The following is a 26,593-nucleotide window of genomic DNA, read 5'->3' as shown; positions in this document are numbered from 1 at the left end:
CTGCTGCCCCCGCCCCGGATAAAGCGGCAGAAAATGGATGGATGGATTCAGGCATTTGAACTGGAAACGCAAGTGAGAGACTCATGTGAAGCTCATTCTGCTGTCTGATTGGATAATCAGCTTGAGAACAAAAACACTGAATTATAACATCAACAACTTGGACATCGTGTCCTGTTGCTGGAAGTCGGTTTAATTTAGTTTGAGCAAACTCAGAGTTTTCTGTCACCGAGAAGAGGTTTGGTACAGTGTAAATCACCACGGTAACAGTTGTAATGGCAGAAAATGGGTCATGTCATGTCATTCTAATGTTGTTTTAGGCCATGACATGTCAAGGAATTAATATCTTTGTTGTTCTCCTGTGTGCAGATGGGATAAGAATATGAGGTCCTGATTATACTGAATATCTACTGTCCGGCGCCTCTTAATCATCAATTAATGCGTCAGGACCGGATTCGGTGTGGAAATGGTCTTTGATTAAACCTCTGAAGAGAGAGCTGGAACCGTCACAGATGTGATAGTCTGGTCTATCTCTTTTTGAGCTGATTTGGGTTGTGATTATGTTATGTTTGTTACCACCTATAAAAGGTGTACTTTGTAAATTGTAAAGGGAGGTAGGAACAGAACGACCTTGTCTTAGGGAAAGAGAGGGTGTTTATCCACTGTGCACGTGAATAAACTTCCACCTTTTGAGAGAGACCGAGAGACTCTGTTTCTGCTTCAAGTTATTGCCTGGTTACTCTTTACTTGATCATTGTTTACAGGAAACTGCCGTAACACAGTCTCCACTCGACACCTGCTCTAGACCAGGGTAATGCCGCTTTCATGTGCTCTTCGTACAGTTCAGAGGGGAGAGTTCTCAGAGGGCGGAGCTCGTTCCCTCGACCTGTGAGCTCATGTGCCTTTGGTTGGATGCAGAGAACATACTGTCTGTTTGTGACCTAATATTTTGGGGCAGATAAGTTGCTACTGTAGTTCATCAAAGCTTATTGTTCACCCAATTTAAAATGTATTGCAACTCGGGTCATTAGTAATGTTTTCAGAATTCCAATTTCTCCGACTTGTGCTGACGACTCGGTGTGTTCATGTGAAACCTTCAGTGGGAAACTCATATTTACACTTTAGATGACGCTACATGGAAGCAGCGTTAGACCTGCTTTACACTGCACTCACAGCAGCAGCAACGGGAGCGATCCAGGCGACGGGAGCGATCCAGGCGACGGGTGCGATCCAGGCGACAGGTACGATCCAGGCGACAGGTGCGATCCAGGCGACCGGAGCAGCAGAGTTGAACTCAAGTCAACTTTATGAGCGATATCCCCAAAGCAACAGCCACTCAGTGAACACTTTTTTGACGGCGTTTGCAAGCGATTGGTCGAACCACAAAACACCTCCTAATTTCTCCCTCCCTTGACAACTTCTTCTTGTCACCATGGAGATGTTAATGTGTTGTCTAAAATTTAAAGCCACAACTGAATCTAATGTGATGACATTTAAAACCAAAATTAAATGTTATGAATATTGAATATTTCCGTGTTTATTCACATCTGGATTCAACAAACTAAACTGGCCTTTCACATTCCAATCCGACTGTTAAGAGACCCACTTTTATCTCCTGCCAGGAACTGTTGAGAAATCCACTATCTGACTATCAATAAATCCAGTGTAAAACATTTAAGATTCAAAACAGGAAAGAAAAAAAATGAGTTGCTCGAATTTATTAGAAAGTTTTGTTCATTTTTATTTCCCCTCAGCTCGGATGAAACACAATTCAAAATGGAACAGAAGTAGAAACAGCTCCAAAAAAGTACATTCGATTTCTCAATAGCATCAATCAATGAGTATTTTTGAGGCTTCGGACCCATAAGTGCGCATAAATTTAACTTTTTACTATCATTATCTAGCACCTAAATATTGTTTGATCGTCTTTCAAGACAGGCAAACAATCTGTTGGTTGTGAATACTTAAAAGTGAAGGAATTGCACAGTTAAAAGGTGAATCTTAAGCATATTTTCACTATACTTGTAAAGGTTTATTGCAAAATTTGTCCAAGATATACATTTCTTACTCGTGAAACTGCATTTGAAAAAAAAATTCTGGGAAATAAAAAAAAAAACATTTAAAAAACTTGTAAAACACTCTACATAGGACCAGTTCTTTAATCTATCATGCAGCAAAAATGTGTTGGTGTCGTTCTCTCCGTCTTGTGAACAAACTTCAAGGATTTGTGGGCGTAAAGTTTGTTTCGAGTGGAAGAATCCAGTGCGTCCACCTATGATTGGATGTTGGTTTTGCGTCTCTACAGTTGTGGTCAGTCCGGATGGTCCCCTAAAACAGGCAACAGCAGGTCTGTCCATGATGAGAGCTCCTATGTTCTTATGGAAGCCATGACTCCCTGGTGGATGGGGACTGTGGGCACAGAAAGAGACCAATGTCATTTTCTGCACGATTAAAGGCGCCGTGCCCAATTTTCAGTCTTAAAATTACAATGTTGCAACACAGATTAGGTACAGAAGTATAATACTAAAGAAAGAGATAAAAAAAAAAAAGTCTTTATAAAAAAACTCTTATAAAAAAGTCTTACAAAAAAGTCTTGGAAAAAACTCTTATCAAAAAACTTATGAAAAACTCTTGTAAAAAAAAAAAAAGAAAAAAAAAAAGCCTCTTGTAAAAAGCCTTTTATAAAAAAAAAAAACGTATTAAAAAACTCTTATAAAAAAAAATCATTAAAAAACTTCTAAAAAAGTCTAATAAAAAACTAAACTCTTGGAAAAAACTTAGAAAAAACTCTTGGAAAAAACCTCTTATACTCTTAATAAACATTAACACTTTTCACAACTCTCATAGATTAAAGCTGTCACGGTAAAGCTAGCAAACATTAGCATGCTAACGGGGCGTTTCCTGCTTTGTGGTGAAGATGCAGAGAAAACTCTGTGGTCGCGTTTTGAGCCGAATAAATGATTTTACAATGTACATGTGCCGAAGGGAAACAGATTAGACTTTTTAACGATTACATAGGGAAAAAAACGGGTACAGCCCCTTTAATATATATCCATAGCAGATGTGGGTGTACTAAAGAGTAAAGCAGTGTAAATGAGGCTGAAAACAAGAGCTACTGCCAATGTAGTGGAATAACTGTGAAGGTCACTTGAGCGCTGGAACTGAACGTGACTGACAGGGAATTCAATTAAAGGAGACATATGATGTTTTAGGTGTACAAAATAAGGATCTTTTTTACATTTTGTTCCTTGTAAGCCAGAATACTGAGCTAAAACCACGTAGGAATAGAAACAGGTTCATTAACTTCCCGTTCAAAACTGCAGAACTGATAAGCTGACCCAGTTGTCCATAGCAATTTGTTATTTTAGCCCCTTTGGGTCAATTTCACGATCCAGTTTTTACATTTTAGACCTCTTTTGCCAAGTCTCAAATGTGTTCAACGTCAAATTGAACCTCCTACACACATTCCCACCGCACTCTGTTCTTATCAGCTCTAATCTACTCTGTGATAAAGTGAGGGGAAATATACTGACATGTTTAAAAGTAAACCTGTAATACACAGGGAGTACGTTTAATGGGGAATTCCTACCAACCAGAGCCGCAGTAACACAACAATAGGGAAACACTGTGAAATGTAAGTAATGTGTTTGAAAAGCCACATGCAAACTGAAGGATAATATACACAAAGTAATTCCTTATGTCACTGAAGACGCTATGGTTTGCTTTTTATATAAGTCTTTGCAGCTTTTAACCCTCTTCATACATCCAGGCATGGGAAAGTTGTTTTCAGCCTTATTTAACCAGCTTCACTCAAGTTCAGGAGTGTCCAAACTGTGGCCCGGGGTCCAAATGTGGCCCTCCTGGTCCAGATCACCATAAGTAGTTTGTTAGTTCTGAAAATCCTCGACATCAAAACCTTAAAAGCAAAAGTTTCTGTGTGAAATAGACTTGACAATGAAATGTTTCAAGTCAGAATAAAGATGTTGTTGCCGAGTACAACCTGAACAGTCAGCTGTTTATGACCCTCCTTCATCTGTATTTCAACATGCGGCGCCTGGTGAAAACGTTTGGAGCACCGGCTCTAGTCCAGGTCCACACTGGTGATTTGTCAGGCTTCTGTCATTGCCTGAATAATGCATCGTATTGCTGTGTTTCCGATGACATCATTATAGTCCAATAATACAGAAATAACTCAAGAGGATGTACTTGAGTTATTGTATTATATAAGTATTGTAAAAACAGCTCAAAATGAGACTGCGTTTGTATCGTATCATTTAAAGGCAGATTTTGTTGTAATACAGCGAGTTCCAGAGTCAAGGCACTAATAAAAATGATCAGGATCAACAATATATTTCTACTTTTTAATATCAATTTAATAAGACAGACGATGCAAAAAAGCTACAAGCTCATTTACTTGGAACTGTGTATTTTCCTTTTAGATAAATGACAGCTCTTGAGAAAGCCATGAAACCAATGGGAAAATAATGCTCTTACCTCTTTAAACTATTGGAACTGGACAGAAATCACTGCGAAAATCATTTTATATGTCACACGAGTTGATGAAATAGCTCCAAATTAGCTTCAAAAGACACAATTCAACCTACCATCGAAGGGTTTAAAACTCGTGTGTATTTTTAACCTACAATCACTGTCTGAACTAGGCGTGCCGCTCTATATCATAGTCATTCATTTTAATTTGAAAGAACGATTCCATACAGCAAGTGAGGAATCCACTGTTCTCTTGTGATTCCACTGTTCTCTTGTGATTCCACTGTTCTCTTGTGATTCCACTGTTCTCTTGTGATTCCACTGTTCTCTTCTGATTCTACTGTTCTCTTGTGATTCCACTGTTCTCTTGTGATTCCACTGTTCTCTTGTGATTCCACTGTTCTCTTGTGATTCCACTGTTCTCTTGTGATTCCACTGTTCTCTTGTGATTCCACTGTTCTCTTGTGATTCCACTGTTCTCTTGTGATTCCACTGTTCTCTTCTGATTCTACTGTTCTCTTGTGATTCCACTGTTCTCTTGTGATTCCACTGTTCTCTTGTGATTCCACTGTTCTCTTGTGATTCCACTGTTCTCTTGTGATTCCACTGTTCTCTTGTGATTCCACTGTTCTCTTGTGATTCCACTGTTCTCTTGTGATTCCACTGTTCTCTTGTGATTCCACTGTTCTCTTGTGATTCCACTGTTCTCTTGTGATTCCACTGTTCTCTTGTGATTCCACTGTTCTCTTCTGATTCCACTGTTCTCTTGTGATTCCACTGTTCTCTTGTGATTCCACTGTTCTCTTGTGATTCCACTGTTCTCTTGTGATTCCACTGTTCTCTTGTGATTCCACTGTTCTCTTGTGATTCCACTGTTCTCTTGTGATTCCACTGTTCTCTTGTGATTCCACTGTTCTCTTGTGATTCCACTGTTCTCTTGTGATTCCACTGTTCTCTTGTGATTCCACTGTTCTCTTCTGATTCCACTGTTCTCTTGTGATTCTACTGTTCTCTTGTGATTCCACTGTTCTCTTGTGATTCCACTGTTCTCTTGTGATTCCACTCTTCTCTCTCATATTACATGTGTGTCAGTTACCTGGTCTCCCACACGTTTTGACACACTCCTCGTAGGTGTCGAAGCGGTTCTGGTTCCCTCCGCAGCCTCCGTACCAGAAGCGCGTGCAGCTCTTACTGCTGCTGTCGTAGTGCCACTTCAGGATGAACTTTGCGCACGTTCCTTCCTCTTTGGGCTGCTGGCAGACGTCCACCGCTGCGGGAGCTGGGAAGGGAGCGACAGGGGGGGAATTAAGTCAGAGGTATGAGAAGGAGAGAGGGAAGGAAGGAGGGAGGAAGGGAGGAAGGGAGCGCTGAGGGCAAACGAGGCTATGGAAAAGCGACGGGATTTGAGCTAAAACAGAAGTGTTCAAGAAGTGCTCAAATGTCACGATTCTAAATATTCAAACACAATTGTAATATGGAAAAGACCCACAATACCCAGAATGCCTGAAACCACAATAAAAAAACAACAACAATATAGTATATAATGGAATGTTTTAATGGTTTATTTAATATTACCATGTCTTATACTAGTTCTGATAAAGATAAAGATAAAGACCGTTTCAAACGTTCACCAAAACAAACTTGGGCTGAACCAGGACTAAACCAGGACTAAACCAGGACTAAACCAGGACTAAACCAGGACTAAAACCTGGACTAAAACCTGGACTAAACCAGGACTGAACCTGGACTAAACCAGGACTAAACCAGGACTAAACCAGGACTAAAACCTGGACTAAACCAGGACTGAACCTGGACTAAACCAGGACTAGATCAGGACTAAACCTGGACTAGATCAGGACTAAAACAGGATCAAACCAAGTCCACATCAGGGCAATAAATAAAAGCAAGGAACAGCCAACTTTGTCCTGTTTACTTATTTATTTTGTCAGTATTGACACCTGCTGCAATGAGTATCTACTTATTATAATTTAGGATTGATTAGTTAGATTGGTTATCAGTAAAAACAAATTAAAACAATTTCAAATTGTGTTTCAGCTCTGGGCAGGAAAAGTCTTTGAACATGCAGTGTTTTTGTGGTTTGATGAATATATTTGAGTAATGGACATGAATATAAAGGATCAGTTTTGTTTTAATTTCATTCTTTGACCTTATGCTTGTTCTTGTCCCTATACAAGCCACAAAATGATAATAATTATTCATCTTCATTTGTGTTTTGTTTGTGTTGTGCAGGATTTGTCCAAACACTCCAAAACCACCAAAGCCATAAATGATCTGAAGTTAAACTCTTGTCCGTCAAATAATCCCAGAATACAAATACGTGTGCAGTTTTTGAGAACACAAACCCTGTGTAGAATTCTGAATGTCATGTTAAAGAGTTACATTTCCTGGAAAATCCTGTCATTTTCTCTACATTTGAATATATAATTTGTGAATGTGAGTTAAATGAGAGGGAGAGGAAAAACCTCAAACGTGGAATTTGTGACCAGAGCGAGCGACACTTAGTCACTGTCCCACAGTCGAGAAGGCAGAATGTACTTCAGATTATAATAAAGATACTAAGGTGGAGTTTAAATAGAATATATATCATGACACTTGAAATACAAAAATGTAAGTAAGTGGGGGAAAAGCAAAATGTAAGATCCCTTTATTAAGTTCTTCTTCTCTAAAAATGGCAACAAATATACAGATATGGAGCACTGCTAGTACTTTAAATCTTTATTAAGTTACATTTAGTCCAGTAAAGTTTTTCAAATGAGTAATCCTAACCAAGTCTTGGCTAAAACCTAATTTAGTCCTGCTTTGAACCTTCTTTAGCTCTGGTTTGGATCTACTTTAGCTCCAGTTTGGATCTACATTAGCTCCGGTTTGGATCTAGTTTAGCTCCGGTTTGGATCTAGTTTAGCTCCTGTTTGGATCTACTTTAGCTCCAGTTTGGATCTACATTAGCTCCGGTTTGGATCTACATTAGCTCCGGTTTGGATCTACTTTAGCTCCAGTTTGGATCTACATTAGCTCCGGTTTGGATCTAGTTTAGCTCCGGTTTGGATCTAGTTTAGCTCCTGTTTGGATCTACTTTAGCTCCAGTTTGGATCTACATTAGCTCCGGTTTGGATCTACATTAGCTCCGGTTTGGATCTACTTTAGCTCCAGTTTGGATCTACATTAGCTCCGGTTTGGATCTACTTTAGCTCCAGTTTGGATCTACATTAGCTCCGGTTTGGATCTACATTAGCTCCGGTTTGGATCTACTTTAGCTCCGGTTTGGATCTACTTTAGCTCCAGTTTGGATCTACATTAGCTCCGGTTTGGATCTACTTTAGCTCCAGTTTGGATCTACATTAGCTCCGGTTTGGATCTACATTAGCTCCGGTTTGGATCTACTTTAGCTCCAGTTTGGATCTACATTAGCTCCGGTTTGGATCTACATTAGCTCCGGTTTGGATCTACTTTAGCTCCGGTTTGGATCTACTTTAGCTCCGGTTTGGATCTACTTTAGCTCCGGTTTGGATCTACTTTAGCTCCGGTTTGGATCTACTTTAGCTCTGGTTTGGATCTACTTTAGCTCTGGTTTGGATCTACTTTAGCTCTGGTTTGGATCTACTTTAGCCTTTGCTTTCACCGCTATAGTTCAGCCTTTATGTAATATTAAACCTTTTAAGGCTTTTTCCATTCGGTTTCAGACACGGCACTTCAAAGATAAATATAGTTTCCTTTAATACGTAAATAGTTTGAGAACCACTGCAGTTTAAAATGCTAAAATATGCAGAAAGTATGACCTCTTCAGCAGAAAGTAAATAACGATCGAAACCAAATGACCAAGTGATTAGTGATGACCAAAAATCATCACTAATCATCGACTCCTGGGCCACAATCTGCAGCATATTTCAGTAAAAAGTGAAGCTACGTGTCTATAATTAAGAGATAAACCACATCTGGCTTGATTTAAGTCTACTGTTTAACTCTGCACGCGTCCTGCCAATGCTTTCCACCACTGACGGAGCTCTGAAGCATTAAACTTTACTCTGTGAGAGCCACTGCCAAGAAACAATGAACCCGAGAACAAGGCTTTCCATTCATTTGACTAAAGCCTCCAACTTGGCTCCGGCGTCAAAACTCCCAACGTCTCATTTTCCACTCGTCCGCCGTTTTTCTGCTGTGTTTTTTTTAATCTTCGACAATCTGAAGTGAAGCTCTGCGGCCGGCTGGGCTTGTGGTCGGAACAAAGAGCTGTTTTGTTTTCAAAGTGATCACATTTTGGAGGGAAATGGTCTAATAATGGTGGAATAATGAGGAACCTTGATGAACGGACCGGTCCAGATGATGGTCCTGAAAGTGTCAGGGAAATGAACGCGGTTTCGGAGCGAGAATTGACTTTATCGACCTGGTGGAGAGTTTGGTTCAGAGGGAGATGTTTCCAGATCTGAGTCGGGATCTTGGTCAGAAGAACCTGGCGGGAGGATTGTTCTACTCTGCATGTTTTTGATTCCTTACTGTGAGGAAAGAGTGCGAGCCGTTATATACGACGAGTAATAAAATAAGACTATAATCATAAGATAACACGTGGATCCTTTAAAGTTTGAAGGATTGTGCTCTAAATTTTGAAATGGAGACAAATTGTAATGATAAAATGGGATTAACCACAGAATATAACAAAATATGGTGGTTTTGGCAAATGGAAACGCGTTATTAGAGCTTTTTTCAAACACATTTAATATTGTATTTTACTTTATTTGTCTGTTTATTATGAGAGATTACGACAAACACCTTGCAATTTTGTTAAAAGCTAAATTTGTATTTTTAGGTTTTATTAGACAGACACTAAAAAAAATGCTGACCTCACAATAGTGTGTCATTTTATCTACAAATATATGACGTACTTATACTTTTTGTGATGCTGAAATACAATGTTGAGACTAGAAACATCTGTCTAACTCACTACCAGCCATTTATATCTTGCAAAGTCCAAATTGCTGCTTATTTGTTCGTTATAAAGACTGTTAATCTCATCACACACATCCGTCTCCATGGAAACGAGCCCACTCACGGTAAGTATGCATGGTTTCAATGTATTTTCCAATGCACGATGGCTAGAAGTCATGCCATACAGTCCATCGATTTAATTCAATTGATTAGGTATTTTCACAGAAGCTTAAATAGTCATTTAAAACACGAAACATATAATTGTCTGGGACGAGATGGAAAAGCAGACATTAAGTCACAGATGGTGTGAAATGCCCCTTGAACGAGATCATGAATTCAGCTTGAAAACATTATAAAATAGAGTAAAATATTTTACTGGTTTTCTAACATTAAGAGCAGTTGGACGGACTTTGGCTGTTCATACAAAGTTACGGTGGAAACTCTGCTCAATGCCGCGATTACACTTTGGCATTACTGATACTAGAGATTACGAACTTCACGTAAACATCATGGAGTATTTAACGTATTGCACATGTGGCAGAACGACGCTGAGTTTAGACGCTCACAAACAGTAATATGTCAAACGTGGCTGGTGGGATTACGATGATGAAAGTGCAGAAAGCTTGGCCCAAACAATTTCATGTTATGATCAGATTTTCATTGTAGAAACACCAAATAAACTCGTCCAAAACAAGTTTTACTGTTGGAAATCTGAATTAAATCCTTCTGTTTTTTTGCTGGAAACATTTTTTGCCCAAATACTTCAACACAGTATTTCAACACAGCTTCTACAGAGACAGATACGACTCAGAGAAAGTAATTAAATGAATAAAAATATTCTAAAAACTCTATTTTATTTATTCATATGTTGTAAAGTTGTCATTTTGTATGTATAAAGCCATGTAACTCTTCCACGCTCGTCTCCATGGAGGCGTTATCGCTAGAATGTTCCACAGCATGGCATTAAACTGACCTTTTTCAACGGATAGAACGCTACCTGGCTGAGTTACAGGTCAGATCTGCGGAGAGGCGACCCCGCTCACAGTAAGAACGCAGGTTTTTCAAGGTATTTTTCAGCAATTTAAAAACACCTAAAATGTAATAATGCAAGATACTGTGCATACATTTAATACCATACTGCGGAACATTCCAGGCAACGCAGTAACATCTCCATGGAGACAAGCACCTTCATTTACCGTGCATTGAGCTTCATCTGTGCTAATAGTGATAGTTTTATTCATGGGTTTCAGAATGATGATGAATTCAGGACTGTTTCTAACGCGATTAACAATTTCAAACAAACTATTGCATATTTTTAATGGGAAAAAGTCCTTAAAACGTTGCATAAAACAGGAATCTGAAACTCATGAATACACTTGTGCATATACAGTCGAGTCAATGAATATTTAAAGACCTTTCTAAGCATTTACATGACAAATATACGGCAAATTCCTCTCCGTGCACATTTAAGAAACTAAAATCCCACCGCGCTCGACTGCACGGCGTCCATTTCCTTATAAATAGATTCATAATTGTAACGTTTTACCTGGTGCTGGGGGGAGGACCTCCTTTTGTTCCACCTGCTTCACCTCTTTCACTTCTTTCTGAGGCTCTGGTTCTGGCTCTGATTCTGGCTCTGTGGAAATATCAGCAAAAACCTTTCAGCTGTTCATCGCCAGCCTTCCCCCGAATGAATCTGCTTTGCACAATCCCTTTAAAGCGGCTCATCTCTGCTTTAAACTGCTCGCCCGCACAGCGAAGCCACACACAAGCACATTGACGCCACGTGGACGCTGTGTTGCAGGTTCAAATCTGCTGCAGAAGCGTTTGCACGAGGACTTCAGGCAGCGCTGGGCCCGTGCGTTCGGGGCGTCGCCGTCCACTTACCCGTTTCCACGCAGCGTTTCAAGCAGAGGGCCTCGGTCTCGAACCTATTGGCATTGCCTCGGCACCCTCCGTACCAGAACCGCGCACAGATCCGGTTCTTATAGTCAAAGAACCACTTAGCCTGATAGTCTTTGCACGGCTCGCCCACGTCAAGGTCAAGAAAGCACGGGTCTGCAAAGGCATTCACAACTGCAACATGCAACAAACGACAGACAACAGCAGTGGAAGAGGAGAGAGAGAGGGGGGGAGAGGGTTAAAGGTGAGAGGGTCAATACATTAGTGGTTATTAGTGGTACTGCAATGAGTCTTGAATGACTTTATGAGGGATTTGTTATTGGAAATCTTCATACAAGGGGTAATATCAATGTGCAATACAGATGAATATGAGGAAAACGATGACGAGGTCAATCAACTATAGTGACTAAATCTCAATGCAGGCGTTGGGTGTGTAATGGGAAGATTAAACGGAGTGTTAAGGTCGTTGGTTAAGAAGTAAGGGGATTCTCATATCATAAGTCACGGAAAATGTAAACATGTTGAAATGTTAGTCAAACAGTAAAATTATAGTAAAGGTTAAAGTCGATTTATGATTTTTTGAAATGTATTTTTCGTCTCTATTTGACCTAATACTTTATAATAACTACATTTTAAACAGCGTTAATAAAGCATGAACAAAGGCGTGATTCATAATGAACGATGTGCTTCTTCGGGCTTGGTAATTACTTAATGATACCTTAACTCCTAAGCCCTTACCCACTAATATAATTAATTAAGTCTTCTTTGTACTTATTATTTTTTTGTTTGGTGTAAAAAGACAGGTATAAATCAGGTTGTTTTTTTAACATGTCAAGGTAAAAAAACAACCTAATTTGTCTTTATAAATGAAACTAACAAAAGAACAGACCTAACCTCTTATTTAAGTACTTACTAAGCCTGAATTATACTCAATAAACTCTTTGTTCGTTATGAATTAAGGTTTTCTTTATGCTTTATTAAGGCTAATGTAGGTGTAGTTACCATCCATCAGCACCACTACCTTGCAGCTCCTGGGGAAACCATTCAGGAGTATGAATTAGCCAAATGTGCATGTTTCTAAGAGCAAACAAAGACTGCACACTGAAAGGCCCCACATGGTCGTTATTTGGTTATTAAATTGAGCTTGTCTTTTTCCTGTTCTAGTCCTTGTTTTGCCCTGATCTAGTCCAAGTTTAGACACTGGTTTAGTCCCAATTTTGATGTGGTGAATGTGCCTCCTTCTGTCTGTGGTGCATTCTTAAAGGTGCACTGTGTAACCTTTCTGCTTCTGTGTGTATTGGTTTGCCTGATACGCTCTATAGTCATGCATTAAATCTTTTGCTCTCACAACGGTACATTTTTTATATTGAAACTTACCTCGAGCCTCGTTTCAGATCACAGTTACTTCCGGTTTATCTCCACCCATTTGTTTCACCTCTCTCTCCTCCTCTACGCTGTGTTTTAATGATAACTTTTCCATCTGAGCTCTCTCTTGTACAATCATCCCTCTCAGAATGGTCAGACGTCTCAGGGCCGGAACGGTTGACTTTAAGACCGCTCCAGTGTTCATACTCACCTCCCGCCTCGTGTTTTTTTGTTATTTTGACCGTTGCTAATGTGCAGTTGGGAAACTACACATTAGAAACCTCATCGCACCAGTACAAAAGTTTGTGAGACCAAATCCTTTAGGTCATTGTTCGCTTTTTATATGTGATTTAAATAATCCCAAATGACCGTATTTCAGTAAACAACTGTCACAGATTAGCGGGATGTGCAGATGTTCTCATGCCTCAGTTATGCATTTCCCATTAATGTCTTTAGCAGCTGTAAATGCTCAAAACTATGTTCAGTTCAGACAGATATACAGTTTTTTATTTGTTTTAATTTTTATTAGGGCTGCACAATATATCCTGATATAGCGATGTTGAAATAAATATCACAAGAAAATAGAATGTGCTTCATCTGACAGACATTTTCTTTCTTTTTAAAGTAAATTGTAAAAAAAAGGCTGGTTTTATTAATAGTTTCCCTTATTAAAGAATACATTTTATGCTTTTGTTAGTTATAGTGATCCGTGTGAATTTGCAATGTTGACCTCAAACCACTTAATAAAAGAAACAAGTTGGCTGACTTGCGGTTGGAGAGCATTTTTGTTTAATTTATTATGAAGTTATTGTGTCAAAAATAATCCTAAAATGATGCAATAATATCGCAGTACAAAACATAGTTAACAAATGTTGCATATTTTTCTCATATTGTGCAGCCCTAGCACTAATGAGAACTATTACATGTCTAAATGATACTTTCATGAGCTGCTGTGATGGGTCTTGATACACCATCACAGGCATGTGTTCTGGTTGTACCTGTGACTGGTTTCTCCAGAGGAGCTGTGGTTGTAGTTACAGTGTTGCTGCTGAGCATGGCAGGTTTATGCACGGCTGCTTCTGCAAAACAACACCAAACACATCATGCAATCAACAAACTGCCACAGTCAAACACTATCTGTAGGGCTGTAATCTTTTAGTCGTTTAGTCGATTAATCAGTCGATGGTGTCTTGGTCGAGCAAAAAATTATTAGTAGACAATTTTTTATTTTTTAGATTAAAAGGGTTTATATGGGACATCTATAACATAAAATACACAGTTTGCTGATATTTTTCTGTATAAATAGCGGTGTTTTTGTATGAACCTGTTTGGGTTAGACACGTCTATTATCACCCCTTTATCAGTCAATAGGGCGTGTCTTTAGTTGACCAATAGAACGATAGGGCGTGTCTTTAGTCGACTAATCAGACAATAGGGCGTGTCTTTAGTCAACTAATCAGATGATAGGGCGTGTCTTTAGTCAACTAATCAGATGATAGGGCGTGTCTTTAGTCAACTAATCAGACAATAGGGCGTGTCTTTAGTCAACTAATCAGATGATAGGGCGTGTCTTTAGTCAACTAATCAGACAATATGGCGTGTCTTTAGTCAACTAATCAGACAATAGGGCGTGTCTTTAGTCAACTAATCAGATGATAGGGCGTGTCTTTAGTCAACTAATCAGATGATAGGGCGTGTCTTTAGTCAACTAATCAGACAATAGGGCGTGTCTTTAGTCAACTAATCAGACAATAGGGCGTGTCTTTAGTCAACTAATCAGATGATAGGGCGTGTCTTTAGTCAACTAATCAGATGATAGGGCGTGTCTTTAGTCAACTAATCAGATAATAGGGCGTGTCTTTAGTCAACTAATCAGACAATAGGGCGTGTCTTTAGTCAACTAATCAGATGATAGGGCGTGTCTTTAGTCAACTAATCAGACAATAGGGCGTGTCTTTAGTCAACTAATCAGACAATAGGGCGTGTCTTTAGTCAACTAATCAGATGATAGGGCGTGTCTTTAGTCGACCAAGAATTTATTTGGACTACAGTCCTAGTAGCCTATTGTTAGGGCTGTATAATTGTATAATCAATCATACATCTTTTGTGCAAAGAAATTGTGTCAAATTCATAGAAACATAGAACACTTGTTACTCCTGTTTGTTTCTGGAAAAGCAAATATGCCTAAAGCTATTAATGGACTCTGTGCATAAGTTTGAACACATTACAACTACTTTGTAAATGGTCACAATTGTTCTTATCCTAAAAAGCTTCAGTTGTAGTCATCTGGACACTGGTCATCATAAAAACCTAAACTCACTGGTGGTGATGATTCCTTTGCGCGTGGACACGACGTCCCCGTTGGCCGTGTGCGCCGTGACGACCGCGTGGTAGGACTGTGCGCTCTGCAGGTTGTCCACGGAGAGCTCTGTCCCGGACACGTTCGTCTTCAGGACCAGGACGTGGTCGTTCAGGCGGGTCACCAACACCTCGAAGTACACAAAGTGCTTGGGGTCCGGGCTGCTCCAACGCAGCTTCAGACCGCTGGAGGTGACGTTGAAGACGTGGAGCTCGTCTGTGGGTTCATCTGTGACAAACACCCACATATTACTCACTGTCATGTGTCGAGTGGAAACCTTTAGAAACAAATAACTAGTGCTTATTCATGTCTTATAAATAGTGTATTTGTGGGTTTCAACTTCCGGTTATATGCACCGTTTTGAGGATTTATTCGCATTCAGAAGATGTCATCATCATTGTGTTTAAATTGTTAAGCGCTATGGCAACGGTCCTAGTTTTTTATCATTCTGAAACCCATGGATGTTCTCCACAAGAAAGGTTACACGGTGCACCTTTACATTCAACACAAAACGCAACACATGTCACATCTCCGGTGTTTTTACGTTTTATTATTTATGAAAAAAAAAATAAGTAAAGGGAAATATAAGCTATTGAAAAATTTGCTCGGATTTATTGGTTTATAAAGTACTAACTATTATAATATATGTAATTTTACCAATAATTTTAAACAATATATTTAAAATGAGTTATTCATCTTAATCCAGTCTTATGTGTCCATTCACCAACCTTTGTGTGTTTTATGATGATGAACCTCTTGTTGTTTTTCATGGTGTTTCTCATGTTTCCTTCAGATACAGAAAAAGAAAACAAATATTATTACATTTTAAATATGCACAGACCATTATATTCGCTGTGAAATATGAACACGTACTCCAGGCGTGACGTTATGAATGGGTTTTTGAACGGCTGGTCGCTCTGGAACCACTTGCAGTGTTTGGAGACTTCAGGCGACATGTAGAAAGCATTTTCAACTGGAATGAAATCAGAGCATCGGTGTTATTATATCATCAGGCATCTGTTTGTAATACAGTTACTACTTCATGGAACCGGCCGGCTCCACAACAGAGAGGTCAGTGGTTTGTACCGCCAGAAAACACATGTTAAATTCATGCAGCACAACTATATTGGTCCAACTGCTCTGAAAATGCTACCTATTTACCTAAATCTGTGTTTCACGATAAGAAGAGCTCATTTGAAGGTCCCTAAAAATGTATAAAAGGCTTGATCACCATTTACTCTTTGTCTAGCAATGTTTTCAAAAGTCTACTAGCAACTGTACTGGTGTAAATGTGTAATGGATTATTTTATTGTTTATTTTTTTTACTTAGCTTAAACATATCTAAATTATTGATCTCCACTTCATTAAGCATCAGGACCTGTCATAATAGGTTCATTTTCCAACTGTATCAATAATGTTCTATGTTATATATTTACGTGTTTGAAGAGACAACACATGCTGTGTCTTACAACGTGGTCGATAAAGGCAATTAAACTGTAAAATACAATCCATGCAAGTCATTTATCGTTCATTTGTGAGCTTTTTATGTTCAAATTTCAATTCATATATGTATAAATTGTAAGTTTACATGATGCTATGATATTTGACCTGCATTAATTACGTAGGCCTTTTGTTTAAGCTCTTGAAGTGGTGGTTAGTAGAACATCAATGAGAAATGTAGTGTACAGAATGATAAAAGTTGACTTACTGGTGACATATTTGGGCATGAGCTGTCCAAACGTTAGAATGTTCTTGTCATAAAACTGCGATAGACTGTTAATCCTCTTGAAGAACACTTCGGAGGGTTCGGAAGCCATTCGGGACAAGACTCTGGCGTCTCCCGCGCCGATGCCGTCTCCAACGCCGAAAATGACCAAGAAATACCCCCTACACTTCACTTCTGTGGCAATGCGCACCAAGCGATCTTCATCTTTGTCCACATTTCCTGTCACGAAAAGCATCAAGACTTTACGCTCCCGGGGAAACGGCGCCTTCTCGAAAACATCCTCTACGGTCGATTCGATGGCGTCCGCGAGCGCTCTCCCCCCTTCCAGCTGCGGCGTCTTTTCGAGCAGGAATTTAACCACGCTTTCGGAGGATTTGTGCTCTACCAAGCCCACGTCGACCTGAAGGGGCGACCCGGTCCGGTTCCGGAGGTACTTGTACGGCGATTGCTGGACGACCGCGATCCGGGCCTGGTGCGGGGACGTCGTGGGGTCCGAGGACACTTCCAGCAGCTCCACGATGTGCGCGATGTAGTGTTTGATTTCGGTGAAGGCGACGGGGAAGGTGGACTCGGAGCTGTCGATCATGAAGGCCAGGTCGATGTCCGCGTCAACGATGTGGGATCGCTTGTCGCGGCCGAACGCCGGAGGGACGTAGTCGCACGTCTGGTCGGGAGCGCAGGCGTCTGAAAGAAAGGGAGGGGAACGAACATTTGATCCCAACTTCTATCACTGCTACTACTCTTCCTACTTCTGCTACGACAAAAGCAATAGGTCAGTTGTCCGTCCTCAACCATTGTGTTCTGCTGTTGTGTCCCTGAGCAAGACAAAGGGGTTAAAGGGGTCGTAAGTGCTGAGTAGAAGTAAGTAAGTCTTGGGCAGCTGCAAGAGATGTAGCACAGAGTACAGGGCACTATATATATAAGATGAATAGATTACAATGACTACAAGTTAGTGTGGCAATACTAAGGAATAGGCTCCAAATGTGATGCCAATTTCTTACAACAACAAAAAAAGAATCTGATAAAAGTACCGTACTCTTCTTCGTGGTACCATAGGGTCGTGTACTAGTTCTGATAAAGCTGTTCTGGAACGGTCAAGTTTTGGTTCTGAATGTCATTTTTTCAGTATCAATACTTGGTCAAATGAGTATAGTAGTTTCGATGCTAGTTTTAGTATCTGATTTACAATATTTTTGACAAGCCCGTCATGTACAACTTCTACAAATTCAAAAACAACAACAGCAGCAACTCCTTCAACTACGAAACATGCTTAAATTACTGCTACAACTACTACTACTAGTACTACTACTGAACATTGGATTAGAATCTGCTTTTGAATATGTACTAACTACTACAACAACTACACCTAAATGCACTACTACTAAAATTACCACTACTACAGCCAATACAACTACAGTACTACTACTAAAAAGTCAAACTAACTCATATGTTATGTGCCACTCTAAACTCTGAGGTACAGTAAATGTCTAATGTCACATAATAGTGTAAAAAACCCTTTACCAAAGCAGACGTGACAGCTCTTGATCTTCTGGAGGGCGTTTTTGTACTGAGCACTTCCTGTGTTTCCCGGGAGGACGATGACCTGGGCCAGAACGGTGTTGTTTACCTGCGCAACAAAGACGACAAGTTTAAACCATGGATTCCGTCAACAGGAAAAACTACGGGGTTGGACGCCGGATCGACTGAGGTCCGTTTTATCTCTTTGCTTGTTTCCTGTTTATTTGAAGAAGAGTCTGTTATCTCAAGTTATGGAGCAGAACCACACCCACATTCACATTTCCAAGCCTTCCAAGCCATTTGTTTGTGTTTTCATTTTCTACTCGACAACTACTATATTATAATCAAAGCTTCAGTCATTTCTTGTCATCGATGATCAGCTTCGGTCTGAGGCCAATCATCTCTCGTAAAAGCATGTGGTTTGGAGCAGACTTCAGATTTGGAAGAACGTTAAATGTTTTGTTTATATTCAGGAAATGCACATTTAAATACATCTTTTTCATCTCTCTTTTTTTTTTTTTGCACTATTCCTGTACGTCCTAAACATTTGCAAGGTGTTGTGAAAAGCCACTTTCGGTCATCGTTTCACGGTAAATGTTTTGCGTTAAGCCCTGTATAAGTTAATAACTGAAGAAAATCCACGACAAATACTAATGCTACCGCTACTTCAAACCGTCCTTGTTCACATGTTTCTTCTCTCGTACCTGCAGCGCTCTGGATAGCTGTCTGTTCTCACTGTTCACCAGCAGCACGGTGGCGATCCCGACGTCGTGAAGTTTAAGCGCCGCTCTGGAGACGGCCTGAGTGTTGGACACCGGCCCGCCCACGAAGAAGACCGCCACCTTCCTCATCAGGAACCCACTCCGGACCCTTTTGAATGTATTTTGAGCCACGAAACTCATCGCCGTGGCCAGGTTCCTCTCTTTCCCCGTCCTTTTCATCTGCAGCCCCTCGATATGGCTGAGCAGGCCACGTTTCTTCATGTTGTCGGCGAACCGTATCTCCGTGTTGACCTCGTTGTTGTACATGACCAGGGCCACGCGCGCGCCCCTGGGACAGTTGCTTTCGGTGATGGAGATGTCCCGCACCAGGTTGAGGACGGTTTCGCGCATGCCGTTGAAGGCCACGCCCACGTTTTCAGACACGTCCATGGCAAAGGCGAGCTCGGTCGGGTAAAGCGGGCATTCGTCCTTGCCTATGAGCGGAAGCGAACGGAAAAAGTTAATGAATTCTTATTATGTAAAGTGTGTGGGTGTTTGTTTGTCTGGATGTGTGTGTTTTAAGAATGAAAATGATCCTTTTTTGTTTTCCTTTTTGAAATGTTCAGAAAAAATAAGTACCGTATTTTCCGGACTATAATTTGCACCTTTTTTTCATAGTTTTGTTGTTATTTTCACACTGACAACCACAAGAGGGCGCTCTAGGCTCTAAGCGCCGCAGAAGAAGAATCTGCACTTCCTCTACCTCTGGAGTTTGTGGAGTTGTTTAGAAGTGACACAGAGGAAGAAGAATTCAGTGGATTTAGTGATTTGGGGTAAAACTGATGCTTTGGTAAACTTGTTAGCATGTTCTTTATGCTATAGTTATCTGAATAACTGTTCATATGTTACGTTAACATACCAGACACTTACCACAGTTCTGTCTGTGCCTCATGTAGCTGAAGGTGTTAGCGTTAGCATTCGTACACCTATTCACCATGTTCTCTCATCTGTTATTATTTTAAATTGTATTTCAAGATGAAATGTCTGTTCTTGGTCTTGGATTTGATCAAATAAATGTCCCCAAAAAATGTGACTTACACTCCAGTGTGATATGGCTTAATGTTTTTTTTCTTCTCTATTATGCATTTTTTGGCTGGAGCGACTTATAGTCCGGAACATACGGTAACTCTCTCTCACTAAAACAGGAGCCTTTTAATTCTGATTCAACTATTGTGGACATAGTTGCATTGTGGGTTGAGTGAACTAATTGGTTAATTTTTTCTTAAGCGTCTACTGTCACTGTGCCTTTGAGCAAGACACTTCACCCACACTGCACAGACATTTATAATGAAGGGATATGCTGTGACTATGGTTACTAAGTAATATTAACAAAAACATGCACCAAAAGCTTGAAAATCTACATCACGATAATGCACAAATGTTTGCAGTGATCTGTCACACGTTTTATGCCAGATGCCCTCCCTGTTAGACATTCTTGTGACTGTACAGTAAGTTTGCTCGTTACTTGACTGTTGTTATGATGAATTTGAAACTTACCATAGCAGCAAGCTGAAATAAAAACACACAAAACAAAATACGCTCATTAATGTTTCCAATCAACTGTGTGTGATTTTGACATGGACTAAAAAGTACTCACGGCAGTTATCGCGAATCTTCTTAACCAGGTCACATTGCTGTGGAAAAAGATGTTTTTTTATTCAATGACATGAATGTATTTGTCTTTAAAATGAGTGATAATGAACACGTACCACAACCCCAGGACCTCGGGGGCCTTTCTCACCCTGAGAAAAGGAAATACAGCGGGACATGAGCCACGGTTCCATTTCAATGCAGCTTTTTTACAAACTCTGCAAGTTTTTCTACTCAAATCTAAAGCAATAGGCAGAATATTTACTCTGACATTGCAATGGGAGAAATTGGAGTCTGCACTTGAGTCTTTCTGACCCAAGAACCAACAAACTCATGCAGTCCTCAGCAGTGATCCAACGTGTCAAGAAAAGACATCCAGGCTGAATCATGCAGTTCATTTTAAACTATTAACAATTGCAAGGAGGTAGGCCATAGTATGTTCACAATAAAAAGTATTTGAGTATTTTTTTTTACACTCTCCATGCTACTATTTGCCATACGTAATTATATAAGCAATATCACTTCAAACACAAACAGGATGAAAGTTGCTCACATAAGGCCCAGGATATCCGACCTCTCCGCCCTGACCAGGTCGGCCCATGTTTCCAGAGACGCCCTGAAATAAGAATGTTTTTTAAAATATATCGTTTTCACTACGTAAACATGCACATTGCTGTTTTACACTTTTAACCTTTAAAACCTGCGGATTAACAACATCATACCCGGCCAAGTTAAAGAAGTACATTCTGCTTGTTTTTCTGGTCTTCAGTGATGAACTATTACATGCATCGATTGTTATTCCATATTTTGTTCACTGTAAACAACAAACGTGATCTAAAACCATAAAAACCTCTTTATAGATGTATTTCACCACAGCAAGCAGCAGATTTGCATCGATGGTGCTTTTATTTTTTAACCTTAGAACGTTTCAATCAGAATTGTTCAAAGAATTACATGTACAAAGCAGTGGGCGGGGCCGGGGGTCCTCAAATACACCACAAGACAGGATTACAAAATGAAATACAACTTTGAGTAAGCTAATGATTAGGGAATAGTCTAAATAAAGTCTAAAAGATAATAATAATAAAGATAAAAGTCTAAATTTCATAATACGTTTATTGAAAGCAGTGTCTTGTGGTTTTAATGGCATAATACATTACCACAAGCACTTATTTCATATTGAGTAGTTTTGCCAGAATCAGACTTATCTCTCACCCTCTGTCCTCTGTTTCCTCTCTTCCCAGGGCCACCGTTGGGTCCCGAATCACCAGCTGCTCCCTGCAACACGACACATGTTTTTAGTTTGACTTCCACTAACGTTTTATCTACAATGTCTGGTTTCCATTAGCATCTTCCATTCCTGATTTGTTTAGTTGGACTTTAAAGCGTATGTGCCAGATAAATAATAGTTGTTTTACATGACAGCGACTGCACTTCTGTTGTGCACGCTGGCCAGTGTCTGCTGGAGCGAGGCCAGTGTACACAGATAAGGCGCCGTGCAGAAACATCTGGATTTAACTTACTTTAGGTCCTGGGAAACCTGGGAATCCCTCGTCTCCCTGTGAAGAGAGGAGAGAAAACATCTTTTACTTCTATCTACTACTAAGGCGTTGTGTTCTTCTCGTGCAAGATCAAGCACCGACACACAACATGCCCTTTGCACCGTGAGGTGTTTTGTTACAGAAGCTGTTTGGGAGTAAAAGAGCTTTGGATGAGATCAGAACGGTAAAGCGTCTGCGTAAAAGTCTGCAGTGATGTCTCCGCTTCATCCACCGTGTCTGGATACGAATCGTGTGGAAGCAACAGCCCAAGACGAATCCCACGCAGTTGTTTTCTCAGAGTGAGAACAACCGGAGCATTTAAGGATAAGGTTATGGCACGCTTTATGTTTACGTTACGTTATCTCCAGATCCAAAAAACGGGAGAACCATGCAAACTCTGCACAGAAAGGCCCAGGTGGAAATTTTAACTTGTGACCTTCTTGCTGTGAGTGAAGAGTGCTAACCACTCTGCCACCATGGCGCCTTCTCACTCATGTTCAACTATCGGCTCATTTATGTTCAGTGGTTCAGGTGATGCATAGATCATAAAATAATCATCCTATAATGTTGGCGAATGGAATCCCACTTCAGTCAGATCAAAGAGTTGTTATGTCCTTGAGCAAGACACTAAAGCTGAGTTCACGTTCATGTGAATGTGTGAATAGTTGAAGTTGTAGGTGCAGCTACGACAACAGAGAAACCACCAGCCTGTAACAATGACACATGTACACATGGTGAATACTTTAGGCTCTAATGGCTGTTGTCAGATAGTAAATACTCACTGTAAATACTGTAGACAGGTGGAATTGTGTCCATATAAATATTCATTTGAAGCATGTAACTCCACTTACCTTTCTCCCTGCAGGTCCAGGCGTTCCAAACCCATCTGCTCCATCTTCACCCTGAGCAAAACATGATGAAACATTTGTTACATGTCTGCATCAGTCACACATGTGAACGCTGTGGGATTTCAAAGCAATGCTGCATCCACTTTTCAAAATAAAATAATGCTGCTCTGGATCTCATTTTAAACACACTTGAAAATGATCAACAGGCATAATTCAAAGAATAGCTTTGATTATAATTAACATTTATACAGACATATCTATGCTTGTATTTGCTTTTTACATTACAATTAAATTTAATTTAATACCATCATTGAATTTATGCTTAAAAGTAATAACAGCATGCACTATTCTGAAGACACGTCACATCAGAAAAACATTTTATTTCAAACTGGTTTTAGCCATAGAATCTGATTGGTTAATTAGCTTGAGAACAAATACAAATGTAAAGAATTTCATGTTGTGTAAAATAGTTTTAGTCCCACTTAATAATGACTACACCTTAAACACACCTTAATACATCATGAACAAAGGCTTAAGTAATTACTAAGCCTAAATTATTTTACTATTCACTACTATTTAATATTTGTTCATTATGAATTAAGTCTTTATTCATGCATTATTTAGGCTTTTAAAAGTGTAGAAACAACATGATAAGAACATGTTTCCTTTATATCTGAGGACAAAAATGTTCTAGATAAACCTTTAACAATAATGCGGCTGTAAAATGATAAAAGCTGAACTTACTGGTTCTCCCCGTGGACCCAAAGGACCCTGAACTCCGTCGGGTCCTGGATCCCCTGGTTCTCCCTGTAAAACAAAGACAAGCTGTTGGATTGCACTTCATATAGTTCATGCGCCTGCAGAATGTACGCAATGTTTTCTTATAGAGAGCTGCAGTTGTTTGTCCAGTTATGTGAGAGTGAAGGGATTAAGCCGTTGTATTTAAAGACAAAACACAAACTGGGAAGAAGATATTTCAATGTAAACGATGACGACAACGCTCAATTCTAAGTTACCTTGCGACCAAGAGCTCCTCGTCTTCCTTTGGCTCCGATTGTCCCTGGGACGCCTCCGGGCCCCTGTCACAAACACAACCACACGTTTGTATTATTCAATGAGTCTGAACTAAATCACATGTGTATTATTCATTTATGGGGTGATAAGAAACCAGTGCTATTGTTGTGACACTAATATTTCCTGATTCATCCATTATTTTATCCATAATTGCAGCATCACGAATAAATGACTTATTGCAAATATGTGGTACAAATCCAGGCTTATCCCGTGTCTTAGTTCTAGTTTGGATCTAATCTTACATATTTACAGTGTTCACAATGTGTCTAAAAGAAGCAGCAGACAATTTGAATTCCAATATTAAATGTATAGAGTATTTGAGTGACTATACAATGACTAATACAACATATCCATATTCTCATCGCTCACATTTTGCTGCACTCAAGTCTCAGCAGATATTAACTTCAAACTAATATTTCATTATTTGTTTATTTGGCGTGAACTGTAAACGGTGAACACGCCGGACCGTAGACGTGGCTTGACTTCCACCCGTTGTTCAGACTCTTATAGTTTATTATTTCAGATGAAATGCTTGTGTAGTACGTTCAGATCGGACAGGACTTCTTTTCCCTCCTTTGTGTTGACAGTTTGACTTACTCTCGGTCCGGGGTTTCCTTCCTCTCCCTTGGATCCCGGTGGTCCGATGGTTCCGGGCGGACCCTTTAAAACATCATCAGAACATCAGCTGCCGAGGTCGGATCCAGTCAAAACAGTGTGTCATAGCGACGTAAGGGCCAAGAACAGCTCCCACTACGTATGACACACGTTTTGGCAGTTGTATTTTTCAGAATTAATGAGCTAAGAAATGCTTTAATAGTCTTGAAAAACGCACTCTTGATCCTGCGATTCCGGGCTCTCCGGGCTCACCGTCGCCTCCGGGCTTTCCAGCAGCACCCTGGAATAAAAGCACAGAATGAAGATAGAGTAGAGCTATTTTTGAACTGAAGTTCTACTGTATTTTCCGGACTATAAATTGCAAATTTTTTCATAGTTTTGGCCGGGGTGTGACTTATACTTGTACTTATATTCCGGGGCGATTTATATGTGATATTATTTGTTATTTTCACACTTGTAACCGCATTTCATATTCCAGTGCAACTTATATATGTTTTTTTGGCTCTGTTTGCATTTTTTGGCTGGTGCGACTTATACTCCGGAAAATACGGTAATTGTGATGTTTCACGTGAGGCGAGACACTGAATGTGACGAAGATAAAAGTCTTAATTTTAGAGAAACTTTTTCTTTAAGTTACATACCTAAATGTAAGAAAAATACATTACAAGTTGTTCACCATGTTCTTCTTTTCATATTTAATTTTTTTAGTTTAATTTGTTAAAGTTAAAATGTTAAAATGCATTCTGAAGAAACAGCCTTTGAAGTTACAATGTCCCACATAAATCTATGGATGCAAGTTGATTAAAATGAATAATGAAACATCTTTAAGTGCAGATTGGACAATGCTGTTGCAAATGAGAGTTTGCCGTTAGATCAGAATATTTCATAGGGGACAGTGCAATTTCCAAAAAAACACATGAGTAAAAAAGACAAAATTAGCCACAATGCTATTTTTCATGTATAATTTGAATCATTGTACATTAAAGTATCTGACATCTGTGATTGTGGATGACTTACTGGCTGCCCAGGCGTTCCTCTTCTGCCATTGGCTCCCTGTAGTTGACACAATATTCTTAGTATCACAGATAATCACAAAAAAGCCAATCTAAATTCATATTCATAAAAACGATACCCTTCTTCCAGGATCTCCAGGAGCACCTGCTCTTCCATCACCACCCGGCTCTCCCTGTCAATGTCAAAAAGACCATCAGCCAAACAAGCAAACACACAAATATGTTTTTATACCGTTATAGTTGCATTTTTATAACACAGTGTAATGTTGAAACTAGTTACCGGTTGACCAGCATCACCAGGCTCTCCTTTAGGTCCTGGAAGGGTGTTATCTTTTCCACTTTGACCCTATTGGACGGAATAGAAAAATTAATCTTGTGGGGGAAAAAACAAATAGTGGTACATAATTACTCTTCATTTTAGTACAAAAGTATAATATAATAATTAAAGAAAGAGTATCACAACATATGTATTATGACTGAAGATTACGTTCATCCAGCCACAGCCAATATTCCAAATGGTTCTCAACACTATCTATTTGTGTATAACATACTGTTTTCATACTTGTATCTTTTTGTGAGGTTTAGTATATCTTTACTGACAGCTTAAAAGATGCTGTACCTGATGTTTATTGTCTTGGAAAACGTGAAAAAACAGTAGTCCTCACTTTTTCAAATATTCCAAGCATCTTCATTAGTCACTGCATTAACTTTATATGAAAACACAATTTGTGTCTCAATCAATCTATAAATAATACCTTTACAAAACATGTTTCCAAGATCGTTATTAATTGATTACTGAGCGAGTGTCACAGTCTGTGGTGTGTGTGTGTGTGTGTGTGTGTTGTGTACAAAAGT

General features: G+C 39.6%; 1 protein-coding gene across 1 annotated transcript in view; it reads right to left on the bottom strand.

Moving 5' to 3' along the window:
• Positions 1-1,713: 1,713 nt before the first annotated feature.
• LOC140359954 (collagen alpha-3(VI) chain-like) overlaps positions 1,714-26,593 on the bottom strand; it is a 49,364-nt gene continuing 24,484 nt past the window's right edge. Inside the window, exons 32-56 of the mRNA XM_072445208.1 lie at positions 26,019-26,084; positions 25,858-25,911; positions 25,743-25,778; positions 24,943-25,005; positions 24,708-24,770; positions 24,053-24,115; positions 23,781-23,843; positions 23,040-23,090; positions 22,171-22,206; positions 21,863-21,925; positions 21,201-21,263; positions 20,767-20,799; positions 20,655-20,691; positions 20,555-20,566; positions 19,001-19,491; positions 18,300-18,405; positions 16,761-17,462; positions 15,926-16,025; positions 15,781-15,839; positions 15,014-15,280; positions 13,692-13,772; positions 11,314-11,502; positions 10,973-11,062; positions 5,582-5,764; positions 1,714-2,406 (exon numbers count right to left, since the gene is read on the bottom strand). Coding sequence (XP_072301309.1) covers positions 2,366-2,406; positions 5,582-5,764; positions 10,973-11,062; positions 11,314-11,502; positions 13,692-13,772; positions 15,014-15,280; positions 15,781-15,839; positions 15,926-16,025; positions 16,761-17,462; positions 18,300-18,405; positions 19,001-19,491; positions 20,555-20,566; positions 20,655-20,691; positions 20,767-20,799; positions 21,201-21,263; positions 21,863-21,925; positions 22,171-22,206; positions 23,040-23,090; positions 23,781-23,843; positions 24,053-24,115; positions 24,708-24,770; positions 24,943-25,005; positions 25,743-25,778; positions 25,858-25,911; positions 26,019-26,084 — 3,012 coding nt within the window. The 3' untranslated portion in view covers positions 1,714-2,365. The remainder of the gene's footprint in view (positions 2,407-5,581; positions 5,765-10,972; positions 11,063-11,313; positions 11,503-13,691; positions 13,773-15,013; positions 15,281-15,780; positions 15,840-15,925; positions 16,026-16,760; positions 17,463-18,299; positions 18,406-19,000; positions 19,492-20,554; positions 20,567-20,654; positions 20,692-20,766; positions 20,800-21,200; positions 21,264-21,862; positions 21,926-22,170; positions 22,207-23,039; positions 23,091-23,780; positions 23,844-24,052; positions 24,116-24,707; positions 24,771-24,942; positions 25,006-25,742; positions 25,779-25,857; positions 25,912-26,018; positions 26,085-26,593) is intronic.

Source organism: Eucyclogobius newberryi, unplaced genomic scaffold (assembly GCF_026437365.1).
Source record: "Eucyclogobius newberryi isolate DKJ021-1_F unplaced genomic scaffold, fEucNew1.0.hap1 SCAF_14, whole genome shotgun sequence".
NCBI classification, from domain to species: domain Eukaryota; kingdom Metazoa; phylum Chordata; class Actinopteri; order Gobiiformes; family Gobiidae; genus Eucyclogobius; species Eucyclogobius newberryi.
The sequence above is the reverse complement of the archived record's forward strand: the minus strand, read 5'-3'. Positions and strand labels throughout refer to the sequence as shown.